At 39.7% G+C, this 25,238-nt stretch overlaps 1 protein-coding gene across 1 annotated transcript in view; it reads right to left on the bottom strand.

The window, feature by feature from the left end:
- Window positions 1-4,214: 4,214 nt before the first annotated feature.
- The window catches only part of RBM25 (RNA binding motif protein 25), a 69,730-nt gene continuing 48,706 nt past the window's right edge, over window positions 4,215-25,238 (bottom strand). The window contains exons 10-19 of the mRNA XM_032134798.2: window positions 23,396-23,682; window positions 20,917-21,139; window positions 20,713-20,802; window positions 19,110-19,183; window positions 17,511-17,661; window positions 14,547-14,871; window positions 13,900-14,174; window positions 13,452-13,550; window positions 11,421-11,468; window positions 4,215-5,876 (exon numbers count right to left, since the gene is read on the bottom strand). Coding sequence (XP_031990689.1) covers window positions 5,784-5,876; window positions 11,421-11,468; window positions 13,452-13,550; window positions 13,900-14,174; window positions 14,547-14,871; window positions 17,511-17,661; window positions 19,110-19,183; window positions 20,713-20,802; window positions 20,917-21,139; window positions 23,396-23,682 — 1,665 coding nt within the window. The 3' untranslated portion in view covers window positions 4,215-5,783. The remainder of the gene's footprint in view (window positions 5,877-11,420; window positions 11,469-13,451; window positions 13,551-13,899; window positions 14,175-14,546; window positions 14,872-17,510; window positions 17,662-19,109; window positions 19,184-20,712; window positions 20,803-20,916; window positions 21,140-23,395; window positions 23,683-25,238) is intronic.

Raw genomic sequence — 25,238 nt, forward strand, 5'->3', positions numbered from 1 at the left:
AAATTGACAGGAAAAAATTAACTTTCATGTTTTTGGATTCTACAATGTGAAATGCTCATTCGTTTTTCCTTTATCAAAAAAGCTTATGCCTGTAATCTCAGCAGTTTAGGAGGCTGAGGCTGAAGGATCACTTGAGACCAGCCTAGACAACACACTTCATCTCCACACAAACACAAAAAATAGGAGGCATGGTGGCATGCACCTGTAGCCCTAGCTACTCAGGTGGCTGGGACAAGAGGATCACTGAGCCCAGGAATTCGAGGCTGCAGTGAGAGCCATGATTGTGCCCCTGCAGCTTTACAGGGAATCCTTGTCTCTAAACAAAAAATTTCGGCCAGGTGCAGTGGCTGACACCTGTAATCCCAGCACTTTGAAAGGTCAAGGCATCGTTTGAGCTCAGGTGTTCAAAGCCAACCAGGGAAACATGGTGAAACCCTTCCTCTACAAAAATTAGCTGGGTGTGTTGGCGTGCACCCGTGGGCCCAACTACTTGGGAGGCTGAGGTGGGAGGATCACTTGAGCCCAGGAGGCAGAAGTTGCAGTGAGCCAAGATCTTGCCACTGCACTCCAGCCTGGGTGACAGAGGCAGACCCTATCTCAAACAAACAAAGATTTCACGTGAATGCATGTAAAACTACTTGTCATTAGTGGTTATTTAACAGTGCAATGCTAGACCATGAATTAGAACCCCATACATACTCCTCTAGATAAACCACCTGCAGGGACTACTGACATAATTACAATGGGCAAAATAGACTAGGTGACCTCTAAGACCCCTTCCACATATTACTACCTCTACTGAGAATCTTCCTATTTCCCATTTCCTCTCAGTTAGCTTATCACATTTGATAATTCATATAGTATTTTGTATTTATGTCTAATGATGTTCCTGAACTCGTGTAATTTTTTTGCCACCATTAGATAATCAGCTACCAGAAATATATGTATGTATTTTTTTGAGATGCAGTTTCGCTCTTGTTGCTCACACTGGAGTGCAGTGGCGCAATCTCAGCTCTCTGCAACCTCCACCTCCTGGGTTCAAGATGCTACCTCAAAAAAAAAAAAAAAAAAGAGTAGACAGACTCAGGAGTGTTATTTAATTCAAACATGGCTTGAAAAGAATTTTTATTTTTGTTTCTAGAAATTACTTTTCCTGGCTGGGCGCGGTGGCTCAAGCCTGTAATCCCAGCACTTTGGAAGGCCGAGGTGGGCGGATCACGAGGTCAGGAGATCGAGACCATCCTGACTAACATGGTGAAACCCCGTCTCTACTAAAAATACAAAAAATGAGCTGGGCGTGTTGGTGGGCGCCTGTAGTCCCAGCTACTCGGGAGGCTGAGGCAGGAGGATGGCGTGAACCCAGGAGGTGGAGGTTGCGGTGAGCCGAGATCGCGCCACTGCACTCCAGCCTGGGGGACAGAGAAAGATTCTGTCTCAAAAAAAAAAAAAAAAAAAAAAAAAGAAATTACTTTTCCTGGGTATTTTAGACTGCCATTCTTTAATTTGGCCTTCATGACTCTAGTAATGGAATGCAAAGATTCTGTCAATTAAAAATGTAAGCATTCAAATGCAAATAAATTAACATAAATATTTCAGTATTTTACCATAATCACATTACAAAAAATCTATCAGTTTATCAAAAAGTGTAAGTTCACGTCGGTCTATAGTATGATTGTTATATTAGTAGCTCCTGGGTTTGGTATGTATCTCTCCCTGTTTTCTTCTTGACACCTAGACTGTTTCTTTGCCTGTTTGGGATTCCTTCTCATACCCTTTTATCTCCAGTGACATTCACAAATCAATTCCTCATCATCTTTTGTTGAGCAAAACTATTTCTCAATTTCATACTTAACAGAAGACTGAAATACAACCCAGAGAAGTTTGTAATCAATTTGACAAAACCTCTCAGCAGTCTTTTGGGTATAAACTGGGGACATCATAAAACTTGTTAAAAAGAGTCGGGAAAATAAGCCTCATCTAAACATTATATACCTGCTTACACTTATTTGCATTAAATTTATTCCATAAAAAAGGAGAAAAAAATCATAGTGTTGACCGGGCACGGTGGCTCACGCTTGTAATCCCAGCACTTTGGGAGGCCGAGGCGGGCGGATCACGAGGTCAGGAGATCGAGACCACAGTGAAATCCCGTCTCAGTGAAACCCCGTCTCTACTAAAAATACAAAAAAATTAGCTGGGCGTGGTGGCGGGCGCCTGTAGTCCCAGCTACTCGGAGAGGCTGAGGCAGGAGAATGGCGTGAACCCGGGAGGCGGAGCTTGCAGTGAGCCGAGATTGCGCCACTGCACTCCAGCCTGGGCGACAGAGCGAGACTCCGTCTCAAAAAAAAAAAAAAAAAAAAAAAAAAAAATCATAGTGTCTAGTTCAAATTGGCTTTCAAGCTAAATGTTTTCTCAGTTTTTCTACTGTATCTAAGATTCATGCCAGATTAATACCTGAAACAGCACTCTTCACAAAACAATCATTAGCTTACACTTACATAGTTTACAGGGAAGTGCTATAATAAGATTCAGAATAAGTTACAACATAAAGTTATCTACAGAAAAAATCTTCACGGCTGAATGGAAAAAAAGCCTAGAATATTAGGGCTTTCTCAGGCATAATTTTGGAAGATTACATTACATTCATGAATTATGTATATTTGCCTCAAAAAATGTTTTTCTCTTTAAAATCTACTTAAAGGAAAATTCAGCTGCATTTATGTAGTCTGTTAGGATAAAATAATACTGAATAGACACCTTAAAGTGCTAATCAAAATGCAGTCCTTGGATCAGTTGGCAATGACATTAGCTCTGGGAGCTGTCCAGAAATGCAAAGCCTGCAGCGCCCCCCCAGCGCTGCTACTTCAGTGACCTTTCTTCCTTGTGAACAGATGTACATACTTTATTTTGTTTTTAGGGACAAATAAAGAAAAGTAGTATTCTAATTGCCAGATCAAGACTGGTTCTTAAGATGTTCATGCTTTGGCTAGGCAAGGTGGCTCACGCCTGTAATCCCAGCACTTTGGGAGGCTGAGGCGGGTGGATCACCTGAGGTCAGGAGTTTGAGACCAGCCTGGCCAACAAAGTGAAATCCTGTCTCTACTAAAAATACAAAAAATTAGCCGGGTGTGGTGGTGGGCACCTGTAATCCCAGCTACTCAGAAAACTGAAGGAGAGTATCTCCAGAACCCGGGAGGCAGAGGTTGAAGTGAGCTGAGCTTGCGCCATTGCACTCCATCCTGGGCAACAAAAGCACAATTTCCTCTCAAAACAAAACAAAACAAAACAAAAAAACCCAAAAACAACAACAACAAAAAGACTTTCATGCCCTTTATATAACAACTTGAAACGGCAAAATGAATTCCTACTGTATAAGGTTTTCAAACTAAAATTAATTTATGGGTTTATGGTAAAATTAACCCACAAAGTTCAAGCAACTTAATAGAAATTTCTTATGTGTATTTTCAGACACTAGAATATGCCTGTTTAATGTCTAATTCTTTATATATACAATTCTAAAAAACAACCAACTCTGACAATCTAAAGGCTTTTACTGAAGCTTGGTTACAAAACATGATTTAAACTGGCATTAAGTGATTAACAGTTTCTACCACATTTACTGTAACAATTTTCACTCTGCTGCAGAAACTTTAATATATGAACTTGCACAAATTCATATACTTAGTTGAGGTCCTGTCACAAATCTCACTGGAGATGTTATGCAGTACAGAGTACATCTCCCCAAACGTTTCAGATTAAGAGATCTCCCTTGTTTTTTGAGTGGCCCTTTAAGATAAGTATAGTTGACAGAGCAGGAGAAGAAACCAAGCAAAGGAAATCAAATCTACCTGAATAAACCTTCATGTTAATAGTGGCTAAATAAAAACAACACAATATGATGCTGAAACAGCAACTGTGCAGTATGTTAAGAAAAGATAGACACAATAAACTGCTTGAACAAGGTCTTAGGCTGGGGGTGTGTCTAAGAAAAGACTGAAAAATAAACGAAAATGGCAAGGGGCATCTTTTCTGAAATTTTCCATTGAGAAACCAGAATTTAAAATAATAAAAAGAGGCATTTCCATAGATGTATAGTAGATTCATCCAAAATAATGTAAATGGCTTCCTTGACCTTTAGATACCAATAGTCATAAAAATCAAGTCCATAAAAAATTCAGCCCATATTTTTAAGTTTTCTAGTATGCACCACACAATTACAACATGATGCCATTTATTTACATGATTCTGAAAGAATATGAGTCCCCAGGATCAAATATATACATTTTTAATATTTGTAATATTTACATAATGGAACCACATCAGGGTTCGAGGGTAAGAACAGTGTTTTCAAATGTCCTCTCGAGGTGTGTTTAAAAAAAAAAAAAAAAAAAAAATCCAGTAATCCAAAGCTCACATTATGCTTTTCTAACAGGCCAATCTTTACCTTTCTTTTAAATAAGTACTCAGACATGGGAACAGTTGCATCTAATTTGTGTGAAAAGCTGTTTAAAACTTGTTACATTTTCAGGTAATTTTACTCCCTGGTGAAATTCTGATCTACAACGAAGAAAGCCCCAGGAATTTCTCTAAGCACATCATCAGTACATTTTTAAACACTAATGAGCCAAGGTAAAACAAGATATAAACCTTCTACAAGACAAAAATGAAAACAAATAGTGGTTGGTAACTGCCTTGAATGATTTACCTTTATCCTTAAATAAGATGTAAACTTACAAACTGCCGAGCAGAATACCTATCATGTTTATAAAACTCTCATTGTCTGTCAATTTGCCCAATTTTATTTCATTTTTTTTGTTTTGTTTTAAAGGGGGTTTTCATTTATACTTTTTGGTATGATGAATTTTTTGTTAAATAAAGGGATAAAATAGAATTAAACTAAGGACCAATTAGTGCAAAAATGCATTAAATACAGCTATCCAGGATTTTTAGGATATGCCTCATTTCTGAGCAATAAAATTAAAGGGAAAAATCACTATGATCCACATTCCTTTAAAAGAGAAGCTGAAGCAGCCAGCTTATTAATAAGAAAACCCCATCCAGTTAGCAGACCATTGCTCACGACAGGAGAATACCATGCTCTGGGAAACTAATAACCTAATTATAACAGACATTTTAGGTTGGAACAGTACCACTTTTCCTTTACAATTCTATTCTTTAGTTAGGAAATGTTTTAAGGACCCCACCAAAGCAAATTAGGGAAAAGAAAGACTTTTACGCATACATTCACAAACACATTCATACAGAAATACAGTAGGAATGGATTGTCTGCTAATTTTTGCATTCCAATTTTAAACTCCATGCCTTCACAAGGGCTTGCCATTTCTGATCAAAAGAGAGTGGGGGTGGTAATAGTTTATGACTGGTGTTTTCAATTAAAATTGTTCATGTTGGTTCCTATACAGTACATTTCAATATTAAGTGCAATTCTGCAAAATAATTGGGGAGTCGTTTTAATATTTACAAGAAACAAATCAGCAGAACAAGATTATATCAGATAGGCTGTGTACAGTAGCTGCGGCTTATAAAACATACCAGTAATTTGTACCTGGTGAGTATAAAGAGAACCAAGGATTCAGATGACTTTACAACCAAGGGAGTACACAGGGCAACAACAAATTAGAGGACCAAAAAATTCACATTTTCTACAATAAAAAAAAAAAAATTACAGATCTCACAATGTCTTCAAAGACAAAGAAAAATTCAAAGTCCTTAAAAGGGTGGCAAAGAAGAAATCTGAAATGGAACTCTAAATATAAAAAGTTTTACTTCACAAGACCAATTTTCTTGGCTTCTGTTTCATATATCAATAATCTCCACATTTTGACTATAAAAACTTCTGCTTCTTCATCAAGTACCTAAAGAGGAAACAAAACAGCAACATATGTAAGAGAAGCAATCATCAACATCTGCCAACAACAGCGACCAGTATAAAAAAGTTTTTCATCCACTGACAATAAGCACTTATTACTTAAATGCTAGTTAAGATTTTAAGAGCCGGGCGCGGTGGCTCACGCTTGTAATCCCAGCACTTTGGGAGGCCGAGGCGGGCGGATCACGAGGTCAGGAGATCGAGACCACGGTGAAACCCCGTCTCTACTAAAAATACAAAAAATTAGCCGGGCGTGGTGGCGGGCGCCTGTAGTCCCAGCTACTCGGAGAGGCTGAGGCAGGAGAATGGCGTGAACCCGGGAGGCAGAGCTTGCAGTGAGCCGAGATTGCGCCTCAGCCTGTAACCACTTTGGGGGCCAAGGTGGGTTCTCAAAGTCAGGAGATCAAACCTTCCTGGTAAATGGTGAAACCCGTCTTAGCCGGGCATGGTGGCGTGCACCTGTGTTCCCAGCTGCTGGGGAGGCTGAGGCAGAAGAATGGCGTGAACCTGGGAGGTGGAGCTTGCAGTGAGCCAAGATCGCACCACTGCACTCCAGCCTGAGTGACAGAGCAAGGCTCCGTCTCAAAAAAGAAAAAAACAAACAAACAAACAAAAAACAAAAAAGTTTTAAGGTTGTTTTGAGGGGATAAATGAGATTCTGTATTGTTATTACATAGTTGTATATTTAGTTCTTCTTAAATTACTACGTTCTTTATAACACGTATTTGTTTTCCTTAGGAAGTAGTTTTACCTTCAGTAAAATGACTTAAAGAAAATTTGTCCAGTGTGAGAAATGTATTATCAATAAATGGTAAATGGACCGGGCACAGTGGCTCACACCTACAATCCCAGCACTTTGGGAGGCTGAGGCAGGTGGATCACCTGAGGTCAAGAATTCAAGATCAGCCTGGCCAACATGGCGAAACCCCATCTCTACTAAAAATACAAAAATTAGCTGGGCATGGTGGCAGGCACCTGTAATTCCAGCTACTTGGGAGGCTGAGGTAAGAAAATCGCTTGAACCTAGGAGGCAGAGGTTGCAGTGGGCCAAGATTGTGCCACTGCACTCCAGCCTGGGCAACAAGAGCGAAACTCCGTCTCTAAATAAATAAATAAATAGTAAATGTAAATTACCAACAACAACAACAAAAAAAAAAATTCAAAATTCCATGGCTTACAAAACACAAACAGTACAATATTTTTGTGATCCACCTTTTATTCTTTTATTGTACCTTTACAGATACTGCAATTATACATGTCTGACAAAACTACTTCCCAAGGAAACCATGCTTTTCATAAAGAACATAGTAATTTAAGAAGAACTAAATAATATACAATTACATAATAACATTACAGAATTTCATTTATCCCCCAAAACACAACCTCCCAAACTTTTTTTTTTTTTTCTGGAGACAGGATCTCTCGTCACCCAGCCTGCAGTACAGTGGTATGATCATGGTGCACTGCAGCCTTGACCTCCCAGGCTCAAGTGACCCTCCCACGTCAGCCTCACCAGTAGCTGGGACTACAGGTGTGCACCACTACTCCTGGCTACATTTTTGTGCTTTTTTAGTAGAGACAGGGTCTCACTATGTTGCCCAGGCTGGTCTCAAACTCCTGGGCTCAAGCAATCTGCCCACCTTGGCCTTCCAAAGTGCTGGGATTACAGGTTTGAGCTGCTGTGCACAGCCCAACTGTACCATCTTAACTAGCATTTACTGTGTATGTGACACTAAAGTGAACATTAAATGAGAATATAAGTATTTAGTACAGTGTCCAGAATACAGTAAACACAATAAGCAAATGCAATCATCATCACAGGGCACACACGACTACTGAGTAACAAGTCTTCTTCCAGTGGTGGATGAGGAAATTGTCTTCCTCTCTACTTGAGTTATAGGGTCCTTGTGTCCCCATCACTATTCCTGCCATCATCCCATACACACAACTGGCCCTCTACATTACGGCTGCTATGAGGTGAAATGGCCTACTCTGCTCCCTTCTAAAGGGGGCAGCTATGACTGTGCTCCAGAAATGTGGCCTAGTGTTGCCAGGTCTTCATAGAGGAAGTTTGGGGTAGGAATTTAGAGTACTCAATCTCTAGTCAGACTACATAGGTTCAAATTCTCTAGTCAGGCTACATAGGTTCAAATTGTACTGCTGCCTCTTACTAGCGATAGGTCCTTGGTTGGGTTACTTAACCAGAGCCTCAGTTCCCTCATCTCTAAAGTGGAGGCAATGTAGCTACACACCATAGCAGTAGGTACTAAGTGGGAATTAAAAGAATTGGTATGTAGTTAAGTGCTCTGAAAAGTGCCTGGTATATAATAAGTGCTTAATAAATACCTAGGAGGAGACTGGGCACAGTGGCTCACGCCTGTAATCCCAGCACTTTGGGAGGCCTAGGTGGGCAGATCACCTGAGGTCAGGAGTTTGAGACCAGCCGGGCCAACATGGTGAAACCCGTCTCTACTAAAAATACAAAAATTAGCCAGGTGTGGGGGTGGGCACCTGTAATCCCAACTCATTGGGGGGCTGAAGCAGGAGAATTGCTTGAACCCAAGAAGTGGAGGTTACAGTGAGCCATGATCGCGCCACTGCCACTCCATATAGCCTGGGAAACAGAGCAAGACTCTGTCTCAAAAAAAAAAGAAATTACAAGAAAGAAATTTCTGTCACTTTCTCAATGATGGTAATAATTAAAGAACTTTTGATCAGATTTCTATAAGCCAGATTTGACCTTAGTTTAAGAACTCTGTTGTAACACTAATTCACATCTGAGTCACACTTCAGAGAGATATAGGCACAAAATGTAACCAAACTTCATTTAATTTACATAAAATGAAAAAGGTATAATATAAAGAAGTCAGACTTTTGTTAAGAGTGAAACAGTACTCAGGCTAAAAATTCAGTCTCCTCATTTATTCAAGAAATATTTACAAGGCCCATGAGCTTTTTAGCAGAGCTGTTTGACAACACTAGCTCAATTGCTTTCCTCTCATTCTAATCAACAATGAGCCACAAAATCATAAACAGTGGTCTAAATACACTTCAAATATCAATATATTACAACAGGTCAAAAAATCTAAAATTAACACTGACATGAAATCTTTACTATGATAGGAACTCTGCTGAGGCCAAACGCTAGAACACTGTTTTATTTTAAAAAATGTCTTCACTCAGGCCTAACTACGACACCCTCTATTCCAAGAAAAACGGGGCTGGAAGCTTCAGGAAAGTTCAGAATCCAGCCCCAAGGACTGAAATCTATTCACATGTCTCCTTTCCTCTGAGGCAATGAAGTTTTCACAAATGTTTTATCAGGTGTTCTAAATGACAGCTGCATCAAGCTAGCTAGGCAGCAGAAAAGGAATGTTATCTGGCTTTAGACACCATAAAATGCCTGGACACAAAGCAGCTTGACCTCACAATCCTTTTTGACTATAAACCCCACTATGTCCCTCCCTGACATCTCTGGTGGCAGTTCCAAGTGCAAGTACTCCCAGTCATCTACCATTTCATATCATGCTTGATGATTCTTCCTTCCTTAACCATCTTCCCATTGCTGCCTTTCAGCTCTGCCCTTTGGACCGCTATTCCATTTTATACTACACATCAACAACTAAATTAGGTTTTTCCTCTTAACAGAAACCCTCCTCTATCTCCTAGAGCCCTGGCACTTCTCAGGCAGTCCCTCACTCTCAATGTCTTAAGTCTCCATAGGAATGACTGGTGGGTCTTCACTGTTTCTTTCTTGGTAAAAAAAAATAACAACTCCATGGACGCTCATGAGCTCTCACCACCTTATCCACTGCAAGAGCAGCTATCTGGCAAGTAATCTAGTCTTTCCCCCCACTTAAATGAGTGCTCTGGCAACTATTTCCAGTATTTCTCTCCAATCTGACTCCCAATACCCAGGAATTTCCCATAGTCATACTGTGCACCTTGCATCGTCTGGGCTGACCTATCACATATAGACTTGAACTTTCTACACTCTGACCATAACCTCTCCTTTCAGTTGTTTTATTACAATTCACCTTCCACAACTTCACTGGAACCACTAGTCCTTAATTCATTCAAACTACCAGCTCTATTCAGGTACTATTTTCTTCTCTTCCTAACTTGGAGATCATAGTTCAACCTCTTGCTCAACCTTTACCATCAATTTTCTTCTCCTTTCCTTGTCTCACAAAATCACAATGTTAACTACATGCTACCACTGACTGTAATCCCAAATTAAATGCAACGAGGATTTGATGTTTACTGTCAGTACAACAGGTGTTTGGATACCTGTCCAAAAACCAGCACATATGTACAATCTTGCGGCCATAAAAAACGAAATAGTGTCCTTTACAGGGACATGGATGGAGCTGGAGGCCACTATCCTTAGCAAACTAACACAGGAACAGAAAACCAAATACAGCATGTTCTCACTTTTAAGTGGGAGCTAAATGATGAGAAAACATGAACAAAGAGAGGGGAACAACACACAATGGGGCCTATCAGGGTGGAGGGTGGCAGGAGGGAGAGGATCAGGAAAAATAACTAATGAGCACTAGGCTTAATACCTGGGTGATGAAATAATCTGTTCAACAAACCCCCATGACACAAGTTTACCTATGTAACAAACCTGCACATGTATCCGACTTAACACACACACACACACACACACACACACACACACAGTCTCAGTTTCTGTAGTAATCCTTGTGATGCTTAACCTAACTGCTATCAATGCCATCAGCTGTTCTATCTCCTCTATCTCCATTATCGTTTCTACATATCTAATTCAAACAAGTACATCAAGGTTTCAGTACCTGTATACCTGTCTCTCTGCTACTACAGGTCATTTGTTCTACTTTATGCTTCTAGCACATTGTGCTGGGCATAGGGAAAACATGAATGGAACTGGTGGAAAAGAATGAAGCCTTATTTATTTAGAGACGGGGTCTCACTCTGTCACCAGGCTGGAGTGCAATGGCACGATCTCGGCTCACTGCAACCTCCACCTCACAGGTTCAGGTGATTCTCCTGCCTCAGCCTCCCCGAGTAGCTGGGACTACAGGCACACGCCACCACGCACAGCTAATTTTTGTATTTTTCACAGAGACGGGGTTTCACCATGCTGGCCAGGATGGTCTCAATCTCTTGACCTTGAGATCCACCCGCCTCAGCCTCCCAAAGTACTGGGATTACAGGCGTGAGCCACCACTCCCGGCCACTCAAGTTTTAATTCAGGCCTAAAAAAGATTCTTGAACAAAGATAGGCAGGAAGTGAATCAAATTCAAAAGTGAGTTTATATAGATGTTAATTAAAATGTTAATAATAGTGCATTTCTGGCCAGGTGTGGCGGCTCATGCCTGTAATCTCAATACTTTGGGAGGCTGAGGCAGGAGGATCACTTGAGCCTAGAAATTCAAGACTACCCTGGGCAACCTGGTGAGACCCCATCTATATTTTAAGACAAAAACAAAAACAAAAACAGTTTTTTAAATTAAAAGAAATAAAAATAGTGAATTTCTAACTTACCATGGCAACATCATCTAAAATGCTCTGGGGTGAACTATGAGCCATAACCTAAAAGAGAAAAATAATTGTCACATTAAAAAGAAACTAAAAGTTAACAATACAGTCAAGAAATTTTAAGATATGAATCCTCAAATTCATACAGGAATTTCTTGTGGCTAAGGAACCATTCTATAAATGTCTTAATTTTCAGAATATCAATCTCTATAGTGGTTTGTAGCTTAATTTTAAGTCAAATCTGATACAAGTTTTAATGCCACAATAATTACAAGTCAGAGAAGACAGAGTAAATTTACTGTTCATAATATCAAAAGAGCACTACTGGCAGAAAAATACCCTAGCTATACCTTTATAGAAATATGGTGTTTCTACTATGTTAACTGTTTTATTAAAGTTAAGACTATGTTTTCAGGAGACAATGGGAAGATATACCTTAGTGGTTAAGAGCATGGGTTTCAGAGGCTAGACTCAGTATACAACACAGCCAAGACACAATCTCTCCTTGAACTTCAATTTCTTCATGTATAAAATGGGTATAACATTCATGACAGACAGATTCTAACGGTGTTAGGTTAAAAGAAGTTTTTCTTTTTTTTTTTATTTTGAGACAGAGTCTCACTCTTGTCACACAGGCTTGGAGTGCAATGGCGCGATCACAGCTCACTTCAACCTCCAACTCCCAGGTTCAAGTGATTCTCCTGCCTCAGCCTCCCGAGTAGCTGGGATTACAGGCGCCTGCCACCAAGCCCACCCAATTTTTGACTTTTTAGTAGAGACGGGGTTTTACCATATTGGCCAGGCTGGTCTCGAACTCGTGACCACAAGTGTTCTGCCCCATTGGCCTCCCAAAGTGCAGGAATTACAAGGCGTGAGCCACTGTCTTGTTAACATTTTATTGAACTTTATCTTTGGCTGGCGTGGTGGCTCATACCTTGTAATCCCTGCAGTTTGGGAGGCCAACGCGGGCAGATCACTTGAGGTCAGGAGTTCGAGACCAGCCTGGCCAACATGGTGAAACCCCATCTCTGCTAAAAATACAAAAAATTAGCCTGGTGTAAACCAAACACTGCATGTTCTCACTCACAAGTGGGAGCTGAACAATGAGAACAATGGACACAGAGAGGGGAACATCACACAGCTGGGCCTGTCGGGGGGTGAGGAGCTAGGGGAGGGAGAGCATTAGGAGAAATACCTAATGTAGATGATGGGTTGATGGGTGTAGCAAACCACCACGGCATGTGTACACCTATGTTACAAACCTGCATGTTATGCATATGTATCCTAGAATTTAAAGTATAATTTAAAACAAAACAAACAAAAAAAAAATTAGCAGGTTGTGGTGGCATATGTCTATAGTTCCGGCTTCTCAGGATACTAAGGCAGGAAGATCACTTTAGGTTGGGCGTTCGAAGCTGCAGTGAGCCATGACTGCACCACTGCACTCCAGCCTGGGGGACAAAGCAAAACTCTGACTCAAAAAAAAAAAAAACAAAAAAACCCAAAAAAAAACCAAACAAAACTAACACAATACCTGCCGAGAACACAGCCTGTCAGTCAATAAACACTGATTGTTACTATGATATGAAAGGAACTATTTTGATCCTATCCAAAGGATAGGTGACTGACAAAGGAGTTGGGAAAGCTATTAGCTATGTCCATAAAATCTCAACATAATTATTCCAACCAAGACAAGAAGAAGATGGCACAGCATTCTCAGGGGCAGAAAGAGAGCACACAATTGGCAGTAACCAGCAATTCCATCCTCCTCGACCACTGAAATAAAAACGTGGCGTGAGGAGTCTGAAGTTGGATGGAAAGGTTCATTAAAGCAGACATAAATCTGCATCCACTGCAGTGAATAATAAAAAAAACACAACAAAAATAAAAATAACTTTAAAAAAGCAGATATAAATCACTTAACTAAACCCAAACCATCATGGAACCTGATTCTGTAAAATTTTTGCTCTTTTAAAAAGTGTCTAATATTTTAATATATAAAATAAATGTTGGTATGGAAGAGAATAGAAGACTAACCTTAGAACAAACAAAATCAACTAATGTAGCTTCTTCTTCACCTATATATTCTATGATTTTCTTATTAATCCATGGTCTAATTCGACGTTCCATCAGTATCTGCAAAACAAAGCACGGTTACTGAATTAAAGAATTGTAACTTGCTATAACAGTTATTAAAGCTTCATGATTTTTCCTGAGACTAAAATATAATGTTAATTCACAAGTTGAACTAAGACAGATATGTATCAAGATACAATCATCTGCTTTTAGTAAGTCTTCAAGTACCACCAAAAAAATTTCCATTATTACTAATTTCTTGACCATGGCATTGAGTTGGTGTCAAGATGATCATCCCTACTTATTTGTCATTAATAGAATCAAACGAGGTTTTTTTTCTTCAAATGAATTTTTATGGCATATTCCAACTGTTCCCAAATAATATGATGAAATATAATTTCCTACTCACAGAATCCACAATAGACCAATCCAGGGGATAAGCGAAGAGCTCAGGTTTGGCTGTAGGGATTTTCTCAATAAGACTCTTAATGTGTTTACGCTTTTCTTCAGTGTTTACAGTGCCTTTGGCTGAATTTTTATCATCTTCACCATAATCCAAGGGAACCAGTTTCCTTTTTCGGGGTACGTCATCACTGTCTTCATCCTCAAATTTGTTAAAGACACTATCTACAGGTAGTTTCTTTCTCTTCACAGAGTTAGGCTGACCAGGACTATTGGAAGCACCTACAGTAAAAACACTCTCTTAGCAAGATGACTTAATTTCCAAATGTTTCATTTTATAACCCACCATCCCTCAAAAGCAATGCAAAATATACTTCCACAAATCTTACAGAAAGATCCCAACTGTAAAAAATTACTCACTACTCACAAGTGCTAGAAAATTAAACTTTTCACTTCTTCTCAGAACTCGAGGCAGCTGCAGATATAGGAGCACTAGTAAAACTATGAAAACAATCGTGAGCTAGAAAGGCATTTTTTAGTAATCTTCTATCTACCTAACCAAGCACAAATATAAATTTTTTTCCTTAAAGCACAATACAGGTATTTGCAGGGGTGAAGGGAAGAAAATAAAGAAGGAAAGAAATGCTAACGTACCCAGTTTAAGACTTAGTCCTATTTTTGGCCTATGCTCCTCAGGTTGCTGTTGATCTGGTGAGTTTTCATGAGGAATAATAATACCACAGGGAGACTCATCCCCAGGAGTGTTAGGTGTTGCATTGCCACTGGCAGAGGAAACAGATGGAGCAGAGCTGATGGGCCTCAGAGTAGGTTTCAGACAAGGCTTTTGCTCTGGCTCCTCTTCCTCTTCCATGGGTTCTTCTCGTTTTTCTTCTTTTTCTTGCTTTTCTTCTTCCTCCTCTTCTGATTCTGGCTCTTGCTTTATTTGTGGCTGCCTGCGCCTCTCAGCCTCTTGTTCCATCTAAAACCCAAACAATAATCTGATTAACTACAACTCTACACCATTCAACTTGATTTTTGTTCTACATTACCTCTTGTAAAATGTCTTTATGAAAAGAGAAAAAGCCAGGAATGGTGGCTCACGCCTGTAATCCCAGCACTTTGGGAGGCCATGGCGGGCAGATCATCTGAGGTCAGGAGTTGGAGACTAGCTTGGCCAACATGGTGAAACCCTGTCTTTACTGAAAATACAAAAATTAGCCAGGTGTGGTGGTGCATGCCTGTAATCCCAGCTACTCAGGAGGCTGAGGCAGGAGAATCGCTTGAATCTGGGAGGTGGAGGTTGCAGTGAGCCTCGCAAAATTGCACTACAGCCTGGGCAACAGAGCAAGACTCCATCTGAAAAAACAAAAAAAAAAGAAAAAGAAAAAGAAAAAAAGGACATGGGCAGTGGCTCAATCCTGGGTAACACAGGAAAACCCCATCTGTACAAAAAAGCATAAAGCAGTCAGGCATTCTGCTCACGCCTGTAAGTGTCCCAGAGACTCAGGAGGTAGAGGCCTGAGGACCACTTGAGCCCAGGAGGCAGAGGGTGCAGTGAACAGAGATTCTGCTACTGCAATCCAGCCTGGGCAACAAAGCCAGACTGTCTCAGGAAAAAAAAAAAAAAAAAAGTCTGGGCACAGTGGTTCACTCCTGTAATCCCAGGACTTTGGGATGCCAAGATGGGTGGATCATTTGAGGTCAGGAGTTTAATACTAGCCTGGCCAACATGGTAAAACCCCGTCGCCACTAAAAATACAAAAATTAGTCGGGAGTGGTGGCACGTGCCTGTAACCCCAGCTACTCAGGAGGCTGAGGCAGGAGAATCCCTGGAGCCTGGGAAGTGGAGGCTGCAGTGAGCCAAGATGACACCACTGCACTCCAGCCTGGGCGACAGAGCGAGACCCCGTCTCAAAAAAATAAATAAATAAAAATAAAAATACAAAAATTAGCCAAGCGAGGTGGCGCGCACCTGTAATCCCTACTACTACCCAGCTACTCGAGTACCTGAGGCAGGAGAATCGCTTGAACCCAGGAGTCAGAGGCTGCAGTGAGCAGAGATCACACTACTCCACTTCAGTGTGGGTGAGAGAGTGAGACTCCGTCTCAAAAAAAAAAAAAAAAAGGAAACATCTTAATACTGGCCGGTTTAATACCAGCAGCACTTTGGAAGGCCGAGGCTGGTGGATGACCTGAGGTCAGGCATTCGAGACCAGCCTGGGCAACACGGTGAAACCCTGTCTCTACTAAAAAAATACAAAAAATTAGCCAATCCCAGCTACTCCAGAGGCTGAGACAGGAGAATCGCTTAAACCCGGGAGGCGGAGGTTGCAGATGGCCGAGATCAGGCCCATTGCACTCCAGGCTGGGGAACAAGAGTGAAACTCCATCTCAAATTAAATAAATAAGTAAAATAAATAAAAACAAAATAGTTTGAGTGGCAATAGAGAAGGAACTTAAACCACAAAAAGTAAGTGTCAGAGCAAATTATAGGAAGAACAGGTTCAACTATAGAAATAACAGATTCTAGCAAAGTGGCATTGGAAGACATAAAATAGAATGGCCAGGCGCAGTGGCTCATGCCTGTAATCCCAGTACTTTGGGAGGCCAAGGCCAGTAATCACTTGAGGTAGGGAGTTTGAGACCAGCCTGGCCAACATGGTGAAACCCTGTCTCTACTAACAATATAAAAATTAGCTGGGTGTGGTGAAAGGCACCTGTAATCCCAACTACTTGGGTGGCTGAGCCAGGAGAACAACTTGAACCCAGGAGGCAGAGGTTGCAGTGAGCTGAGATCGCACCACTGCACTCCTGCCTGGGAAGACAGAGCCAGACTCCATCTAATTAAAAAAAAAAAAAAAGACATACATAGAAAACGAATAAGACGTTTAGAATGAAGTTGTAAATCAACTAATACTGACAACTTGTGTAATTAAAGAAAAAGTACTGGCCGGGCGCAGTGGCTCAAGCTTGTAATCCCAGCACTTTGGGAGGCCGAGGCGGGCAGATCACAAGGTCAGGAGATCGAGACCACGGTGAAACCCCGTCTCTACTAAAAATACACACACACAAAAAAATTAGCCGGGCGTAGTGGCGGGCGCCTGTAGTCCCAGCTACTCGGAGAGGCTGAGGCAGGAGAATGACGTGAACCCGGGAGGCGGAGCTTGCAGTGAGCTGAGATCACACCACTGCACTCCAGCCTGGGCAACACAGCGAGACCTCATCTGAAAAACAAACAAACAAACAAAAAACAACAACAACAAAAAAAACAAAACATGTGGATGGTATAGGTATAGTATCTTTTTTTTTTTTTTTTTGAGATGGAGTCTCGCTCTGTCACCCAGGCTGCAGTGTAGTGGCGCGATCTTGGCTCACTGAAAGCTCCGCCTCCCAGGTTCACGCCATTCTCCTGCCTCGGCCTCCCAAGTAGCTGGGACTACAGGTGCCCGCCACCACGCCCGGCTAATTTTTTTGTATTTTTGGTAGAGACGGGGTTTCACCGCATTAGCCAGGATGGTCTCAATCTCCTGACCTTGTGATCTGCCCGCCTCGGCCTCCGAAAGAGCTGGGATTACAGGCGCGAGCCACCGTGCCCAGCCGGGTGGTACAGTATCTTACCCTCTGGAGCTCTGCATCTGGATCAGGATGCCCTTCTGCCAGAAGGCGCTGCCTGATTTCCTCAAGCTCCTCCTTCTCTCTCTTCCTATCTCGTTCATCTGCTTCCATTTCCTTTTCTCTATCACGCAACCTTTTCTGTAGAGCACTTCCTCTGTAAAAGTGAATGATAAAAGGCTTCATTTAATACTCAGATCATTGAGAAGTAAACATGACATCTCCAACAGCACCTCTTTTCAATACTACAACCTCCATGCTAAGAGGTTAAAGAATGTCTTAATGTTCTGTATCTACAGAACACACCAGTGTGCTCTCTACAGGTAAATGTATAACAAATAAGCATTATCTTGTCATTTATCACTATGTTCCCTTCATTCTTAAAGTCATTCTAATAAGTGTCTAAACAAGTAAAATAGTCGCTTTCAGAAAGAGAGCTCACATTTTGTGCCTATTTCACAAGGAATACCCAACAAATAATTTTCATTTTCCCAGATACCAACCTTAAAAAATATAGAAAGTAGCATTAGTAGCACTGAGAGTTCTGTATCCTCAATTTATTCCCTTGTAAAAAATATCTCAGAAAGTAGTGCAAAATCAACAGAAAGCAGAGGTTCTCTCCTATCTAGCAGTTCATTACTTCTCAGAATGTTGACGTTATACATTGCCACTTTATGTTTCTTGCCTTCAATATTTTACTGAATTCATGGCACTTTCTACAAAGCCAAATCCCTGGCATTCTTTAAATGTAAGCTACCAATTCCAATGTTTTAATTATTTTGGGTATACTGTATTAAATTTAACTACATTAAATATCTTCATTATGTATAATGTCAGACAAATTAGAGATAAAATAGTAACAAGACACTGTCTATATCCCCAGCGAACTTACAGTTTGGATGGAAGGAAGAACAAAACAAGTAATTTTGCCATAATGTCATAAATACTAGAATGAGAGTAGTTTGAAAATGCCATGGGAACAAAGAATGAGAGAAGGCAGTTTTCACAACTGTTACTTCACAATAATGTATCAATTTGGAGATGGGGTGAGAGATGGGAGGTCAAATTGCTAGAAGACCAAAATTTCTAGACAAACCCAGATAGTTACAGAGATTAGTTGTAACTTGCTATAAAAATTGGGCCTAGCAGACAGGTGTGGTAGCCCACACCTATAGTCCAACCTACTCAAGAGACTGCGGAGGGAGGACTGCTTGAGCCCAAGAGTTCAAGGTTACAGTGAACTATGATCATGCCACTGCATTCCAGCCAAGGTAAGACCCTGTCTCTAAAAAAAAAAAAAAAAAATCAAGAAAAAAATTTAAAAATCAGACCTATTTACAACACACAAAGAAAAAAATAGTATTGTTTAATACTATCATGGGCTCCCCCACTGCACAAAAGATGCATAGAAATGTTGATCCTTTTCTGATAGCTCTTTTCTCCCAAGAAAACAGTGTATTAGCTATAGAAGTAATTACTACTCGGAATGTGAAAGTTTCTTGTTTTTCTTATTCCACTTAGTGAACCTGCATTATCAACTGTGCAGATGGAAAAATATAGCTAATAAAAAAGCAAGTATGAATCCACAGAACAAGCCTTCTTTACCTGTAATATTTGGGGTCATCTCTATCATCATCATAGTCTTCTAAGAATTCTTTTAGTCGTTTAGCTTCTTTGGCCTTTGAGGAAATAAGGACAATGTATAAAATTAACATACAAGTAATAAAGATTACTCTTCCCTTTTTTGTGTAAACAGATTTTTCTGACCCAGACATAAACCAAGAAGAGTAAGAGGGAGATTTATAGGAATTTCTCTTCACATAATTTTAAGAAAAACATGGCCGTTTCAATAAATGAAACTAAAGTTTCTCCTGGATCCCAGAATTCAAACCATATTTATAAATGTATATGTATTCAGCTATTTGGTTTAAATAAACTTGTTGGGCTAGCCTGGGAAACAGTATTTTTACTATTTTCTATAGAGAAAATATTTTCCAATTTAAGTTGGAGCTATCTGTGTAGCTCTCTACAGTTGTACATAAAATGTTTTTACTGTAAAATGAGATATGTATAACATACCACTCCATGCCATAATAAAGATAATAATACTTTGGTTAAAAAAAAGATTTTTCTTATCCTCTTAAATTTTAGTTTTCATATACTTCATATATTAAGTATAGGTCACATTAGACATTTTAAATTTTTTACCTCTAAGAAAAGTCTGAATGAGGACGCATCTGTAAAATGCAAACCACATATATACACTACGCTACAATAAATACGCTCTTTGAATATAATCTTCAAAATACAATACCTAAGCACACCAACAAAACTGGAGATTATTTTATTAAACGAAAAAATATGGCTGGGGGTGGTGGCACACACCTGTAATCCCAGCACTTTGGGAGGCCAAGGCAGGCAGATCATTTGAGGACAGGAGTTTGAGACCATCCTGGCCAACATGGTGAAACCCCATCTCTATTAAAAATACAAAAATTAGCTGGGTGTGGTGGCACATGCCTGTAATCCCAGCTATTTGGGAGGCTGAGGCAGGAGAATCGCTTATCGCTTGAACCTGGGAGGAAGAGGTTGCAGTGAGCCGAGATCACACCCCAGCCTGGGTGGCAGAGCAACACTCCATCTCCAAAAAAAAAAGTATATACATATATATATGTATACATGTATGTATATGTTTTTTAATTCCATTTTTAAGGTAGATGATACTGTAAGAAACAGTTCTTAAGAAACGCAGAAATTTAAATCATGTTCATCAATCAATTTAAAGGTAATGCCCCCCTAACTCTAAACCAACAGCAAACAATCCATGAGATAAAATGAATCTCTTACTCTTAACTTACGGAATTTCAAATGCAACTATTACATCTAATAACAACAGTTCAACAATTTTTAAAATATGCAGATTTCTTAAAAATAAGTTAATAAATTCTTGACTTAAATATTACTACATGACAAATTTACTTTGATGGTATACAAAAAGATAACTTTAGATGCAGCAAAAATTTGAAGAGGAAAAAAGATTTTGGTGTACTTAAATTGGCTCAAAATTACTCAAAATATATAAAAATTAAATTATCCATGAACAGAGAAGCTTGTGCATTTCAATTATTAAGTTACTTGTAGTTAGCAATAAAGATATAATCTGACTTTTTACCTGAAAAAAATCACTTATTTTAGCCTAGAATCTTACCATTTCTCTTCTTCTTTCTTCTTCTCTTTCAGCTTCTTTCTCATATTCCCGGGTTTTCTTTCGTTCTCTGATTTCCCAATTCTTAAGGCGCTAAAAAAATTAAATTTTCAAAGCTTTAAAAATTTATACATAGTGTTCTATAAGTTTTGATTAACCTATTAAGGGATACCAAGATTTAAGAATAAAAGCATTTGCTCAACTTACCTCTTGATAAGCAGCTTCTTTCTCTCGGAGTTTTCTTTCAAGTTTTCTTCGTTCGTATGCATCTTCTTCATCTTCTTCTCGGTCCCGTTTTTTGTCTTTTTCTCTTTCTCGTTCCCGTTCCCTCTCTCGCTCTCTCTCTCGCTCCCGTTCTCGTTCTCGCTCTCGTTCTCTCTCTCTCTCTCTTTCCCGCTCTCGTTCCCTTTCACGATCTCTGCTTTTTTCTCTAATGTAAACAAAATATTTTACAAATCTGTCAGTCTACTTTCTGTTTTCAAGACCAAAGTAAAGGAGGACAAACATATATTATGAAATAATATAAAATCTCACAGGCCAGAATCTAGCACTTGACTTCCATAGAACTATATAACCTCTTCCACACTCATCAGAAAGACATAAATTGCAGTCCCAAATCCTAAAATGCATTCTAATATCTAATGCTTACTGGTACGTCAGAAAACAAATACAATCTGAATATAAAATAGTTATAAATCATTAAAATGAATGAGTAGTTAATGCCCATCATATACTGGAGTAATAGTCAATCCCCTGATGGTGTAAAACAGAAAAAAGGAAAACTTAATTCCCAAAAGAAATATGAAGGACTAATGAATATGTTAAGAGATAGTTTAGCTTACTAGTGGTCAAGGAGTAAGTGCTGGCAAATGTGGAAAACAGAGAATTTTGACATGTTGCATGGATTAAGTTAGAACTTTTATAAGTATCAGCACTGAAAGTTCTCAAATATTTAATTAAGAGTGATAAAATCTAATCCCAGCATTTTAAGAAGCTGAGGCAGGAGGCTGAGGCCAGGAGGCATGGTGGCACATGCCTGTAGTCCTGGCTACTCCAGAGGCTGATGTGGGAAGATCCCATGAGCCCAGGACTTGGAGCTTACAGTGACCTATGATTGTATCACCGCACTCCAGCCGAGGTGACGGAGCACGCCCGTCTCCAAAAAAAAAAAAAAGCAATAAAACCAAACTGCAGAGTACATATAGCACGATGCCAAAGATCTAATCAAATAACTCTGTGTGTGTGTTTAGTATGTATATATGAAATATACTCTTTATGGATACACTTATGCCATAATCTCAATGACTATATCAGGAATGGACAGAATGAAATAATTTTAATGCCTATTAAAGGTTGAGAGCTCTGGGCTTCCAGTTCCAGTTCTGGCAACTAGGTGAAATGACCTAAAGTGGAACTCCCTCCAGCCATAATCAAGTAAGAAACTGCAACACGGTAAAGTATATTTTAAAACTAGCTTGAAGAAAAAGGAGCTTTTTCTCTCTTCCTTGCTGCTTTCTCCTCTTCCTTTGTTCAGGTTTGCTATACCTCATTGCTCAACAATGAAATGACTCATCAAAATAATTCAATATAAGGCCGGCCGTGGAGGCTCACGCCTGTAATCCCAGCACTTTGGGAGGCTGAGGCGGGCAGATTACCTGAGCTCAGGAGTTAGAGACCAGCTGGGCAACATAGCAAAACCTGGTCTCTACAAAAAAAATACAAAAATTAGTCCGGGACAGTGGTGTGTGCCTGTAGTCCCAGCTACTCGGAAGGCTGAAGCAGGAGAATTGCTTAAGCCTGGGAGGCAAAGGTTGCAATGAGCCAAGACTGCACCACTGCACTCCAACTTGGGCAACAGAGCAAAACCTTGCCTCAGAAAAAAAAAAAAAAAAATCAATATGATTAAAAAATTTTAAATAAAAAATAAAACCTTCCAAAGAGTAAATTACTAGGAGCCAGAGGTAGAGGTAGATAGTAAATTTACAGACAGAAAGATTAAGCTGTGGCAGTGCAGTGGGCTATAAAGACAAATAAAAATGCTAGGGGCTAAAAAGACGTGGTGCTAGAGCTGATGTCTCAGTATACAGAACTTCAACAAAAAGAGCAACTTTAAAAATGCCCATGGACCCAAGGAGACAGCAGGGAGTCATGTCTGCCCAGAACATTGAGTGGCCACTGTGTTTCTATAAAAAGTGGCTTCAGACAGAAATTAATCAGAGTTGAAAATTATTACTTTCCCCCATTGTGTGTGTGTGTGTGTGAGAGACAGACAGACAGACAAAGACCATGTTGTCTCTAAAAAAATTCTCAGCCCGGGCACAGTGACTCACACTTATAATCCCAGCACTTACGGAGGCTGAGGCAGGTGGATCACTTGAGGCCAGGAGTTCAAAACCAGGCTGATTAACATGGCCAAACCATACCTCTACCAAAAATACAAAAAATTAGCTGGGCATGGTGGTATGAACCTGTAATCCCAGCTACTTGGGAGGCTGAAGAATGAGAATCACTTGAACCCAGGAGGTGGAGATTGCTCAGCCACTGCAGTCCAGGCTGAGTGACAGAGTGAGAATGTCTAACACACACACAAAATTTTCTCATTCCATGAATGCAAATGGTACTCTGGAGGACTACTCAGTAGTTCTATTAAAGCTATCAGGAAACAGTAACTTCTGTAAAGCCTTACCTTGATCGACTCCGATCCTTATTACGATCTGAGCTCCTTTCTCTATCCCGGTCACGATCTCTCTCTCGATCCCGATCTCGGTCTCTCTCTTTTGTCCGGTCACGGTCCCTATCCCGTTCTCGTTCCCGCTCCCGTTCTTTCTCCTTTTCTCGTTCACGTTCTCTTTCCCTTTCTCGTTCCCGTTCTCGCCTTTCTCGTTCCCTTTCACGCTCCCTCTCTCTTTCTCTCCGTTCTTTCTCAATTTCCTGTCTTTCTTTTTCCTTTTTGCCTTTCTCTTCTTCCAGTTTCTAGAAACCAATAAAAGCACTTTTAGAGTTAACTCTGTAGCTCCAGTATTAAGATTTTTCCCGGCGCAATGCCCAGTACTGGGAACAAAAACACCAAACCACTGATACATTAATATTAAATACTTGTGGTTTTATGTGACAAATTAAACTGAAGCAATCACAAGACTAGAAAGATTTCGTGCAAAACCATATACTCTACACAGACCAGGAATCTCCAATCTTGGATGCTGGGAGATTGTGTCAGGTGTGGCTGGCCACTCAATGACTATGTACTAACTAAAATGACCATGAAGAATGTGGTGTTTTGAAATATTTTCTATAAATACAATCATTGGTTAAAACTCAACTCTGTCCATTATGGATTTCTGTAAATCCACAAGATTATTAATACTAATTAAAACCCCAGACTGCGCATTACCTCAAGTTGAGGGTTTCAAAGGGCAAGTGGTATAGAAGAATACCTATAATGCAACTAAATAATCTCTGCCCTCTGATTTGCCCACCCTCCAAAAGAAACACAAGCTGAATTCAGCCAAGAACTGCCTTATCATCTATGGAAACATTCACTCCCACCATTACAAGATGGACAGCCCACCAAATACAAAAAGTTTGAAACTCACTCACTTCAAGCAAAATATATGTAACTGTAATAGTTTCATTTAAAATATTTAAAAGCAACATACTTATGCCCATTATGCCTGTAAGACAATGAAAATATATTTACAATGATAAATCCATCCTTGGAAGGAACGATTGTGCATTAACTTACAGATGCTGTGCTAGGACATGGATCGCCAACACTGGATTAACCTTGCCTACAAGCTATGTTTCTGGGAGGAAGAGCAAGTACATGGTTCACAAATAAACCAAATAACAAAGTCAGACCAAGTTTGTACCCTGACAAGATTACCAGTGTACCACACGGTTTCTACACAAACTCAGAAAAAAATACCCCAAACAGGTAAAACAAAACAGAACAAAACACATTTATCCCTTTTGTTTCACGTTTAGTTTCACCAAAATGAAAATTTAAACTGCAACAATAAAATGTGCATTTTTCTTTTCTCAGTCATGTAATGCATTTAAAACAACTTTAAAAAGCAATCTTACCTGTCAGATACTCTTTTTCTCTTCCTCATGGATCAGAGAACTGATAGCAGGTTATGAAAGAAAAGCTAATGTATGAGCAATATATTCAGTTGCTGTGCCAGTCTATATCGAAGTAGAATACAGGCAAAGTCAAAACTGAATACATTGAAATTACAAAGGGATGAAATGAGATATGATAGAAAGAGGACAGAAACTAACAGCTGTTAAAAGGGGAAAAATCTCATTTCTGAAACAGTTCTAATGAATATAAAAATTTATATTGTAAAATGAGGCTAGACTATATAAAACTTACCTCAATGGCATACACTTATAAAGAAATTTGTTTATTTCTGAAATAGATACTTACAGAATATTTTAGCTGTTCCAATACTAATTTTTCCTGTAGAATTCCTCAATTTTTAATTCTTATTTCACTGTGCTCCTTATATTCAGTTACATAAATAACC

This window comes from Hylobates moloch, unplaced genomic scaffold (assembly GCF_009828535.3).
Source record: "Hylobates moloch isolate HMO894 unplaced genomic scaffold, HMol_V3 SCAFFOLD_16, whole genome shotgun sequence".
Lineage (NCBI taxonomy): Eukaryota > Metazoa > Chordata > Mammalia > Primates > Hylobatidae > Hylobates > Hylobates moloch.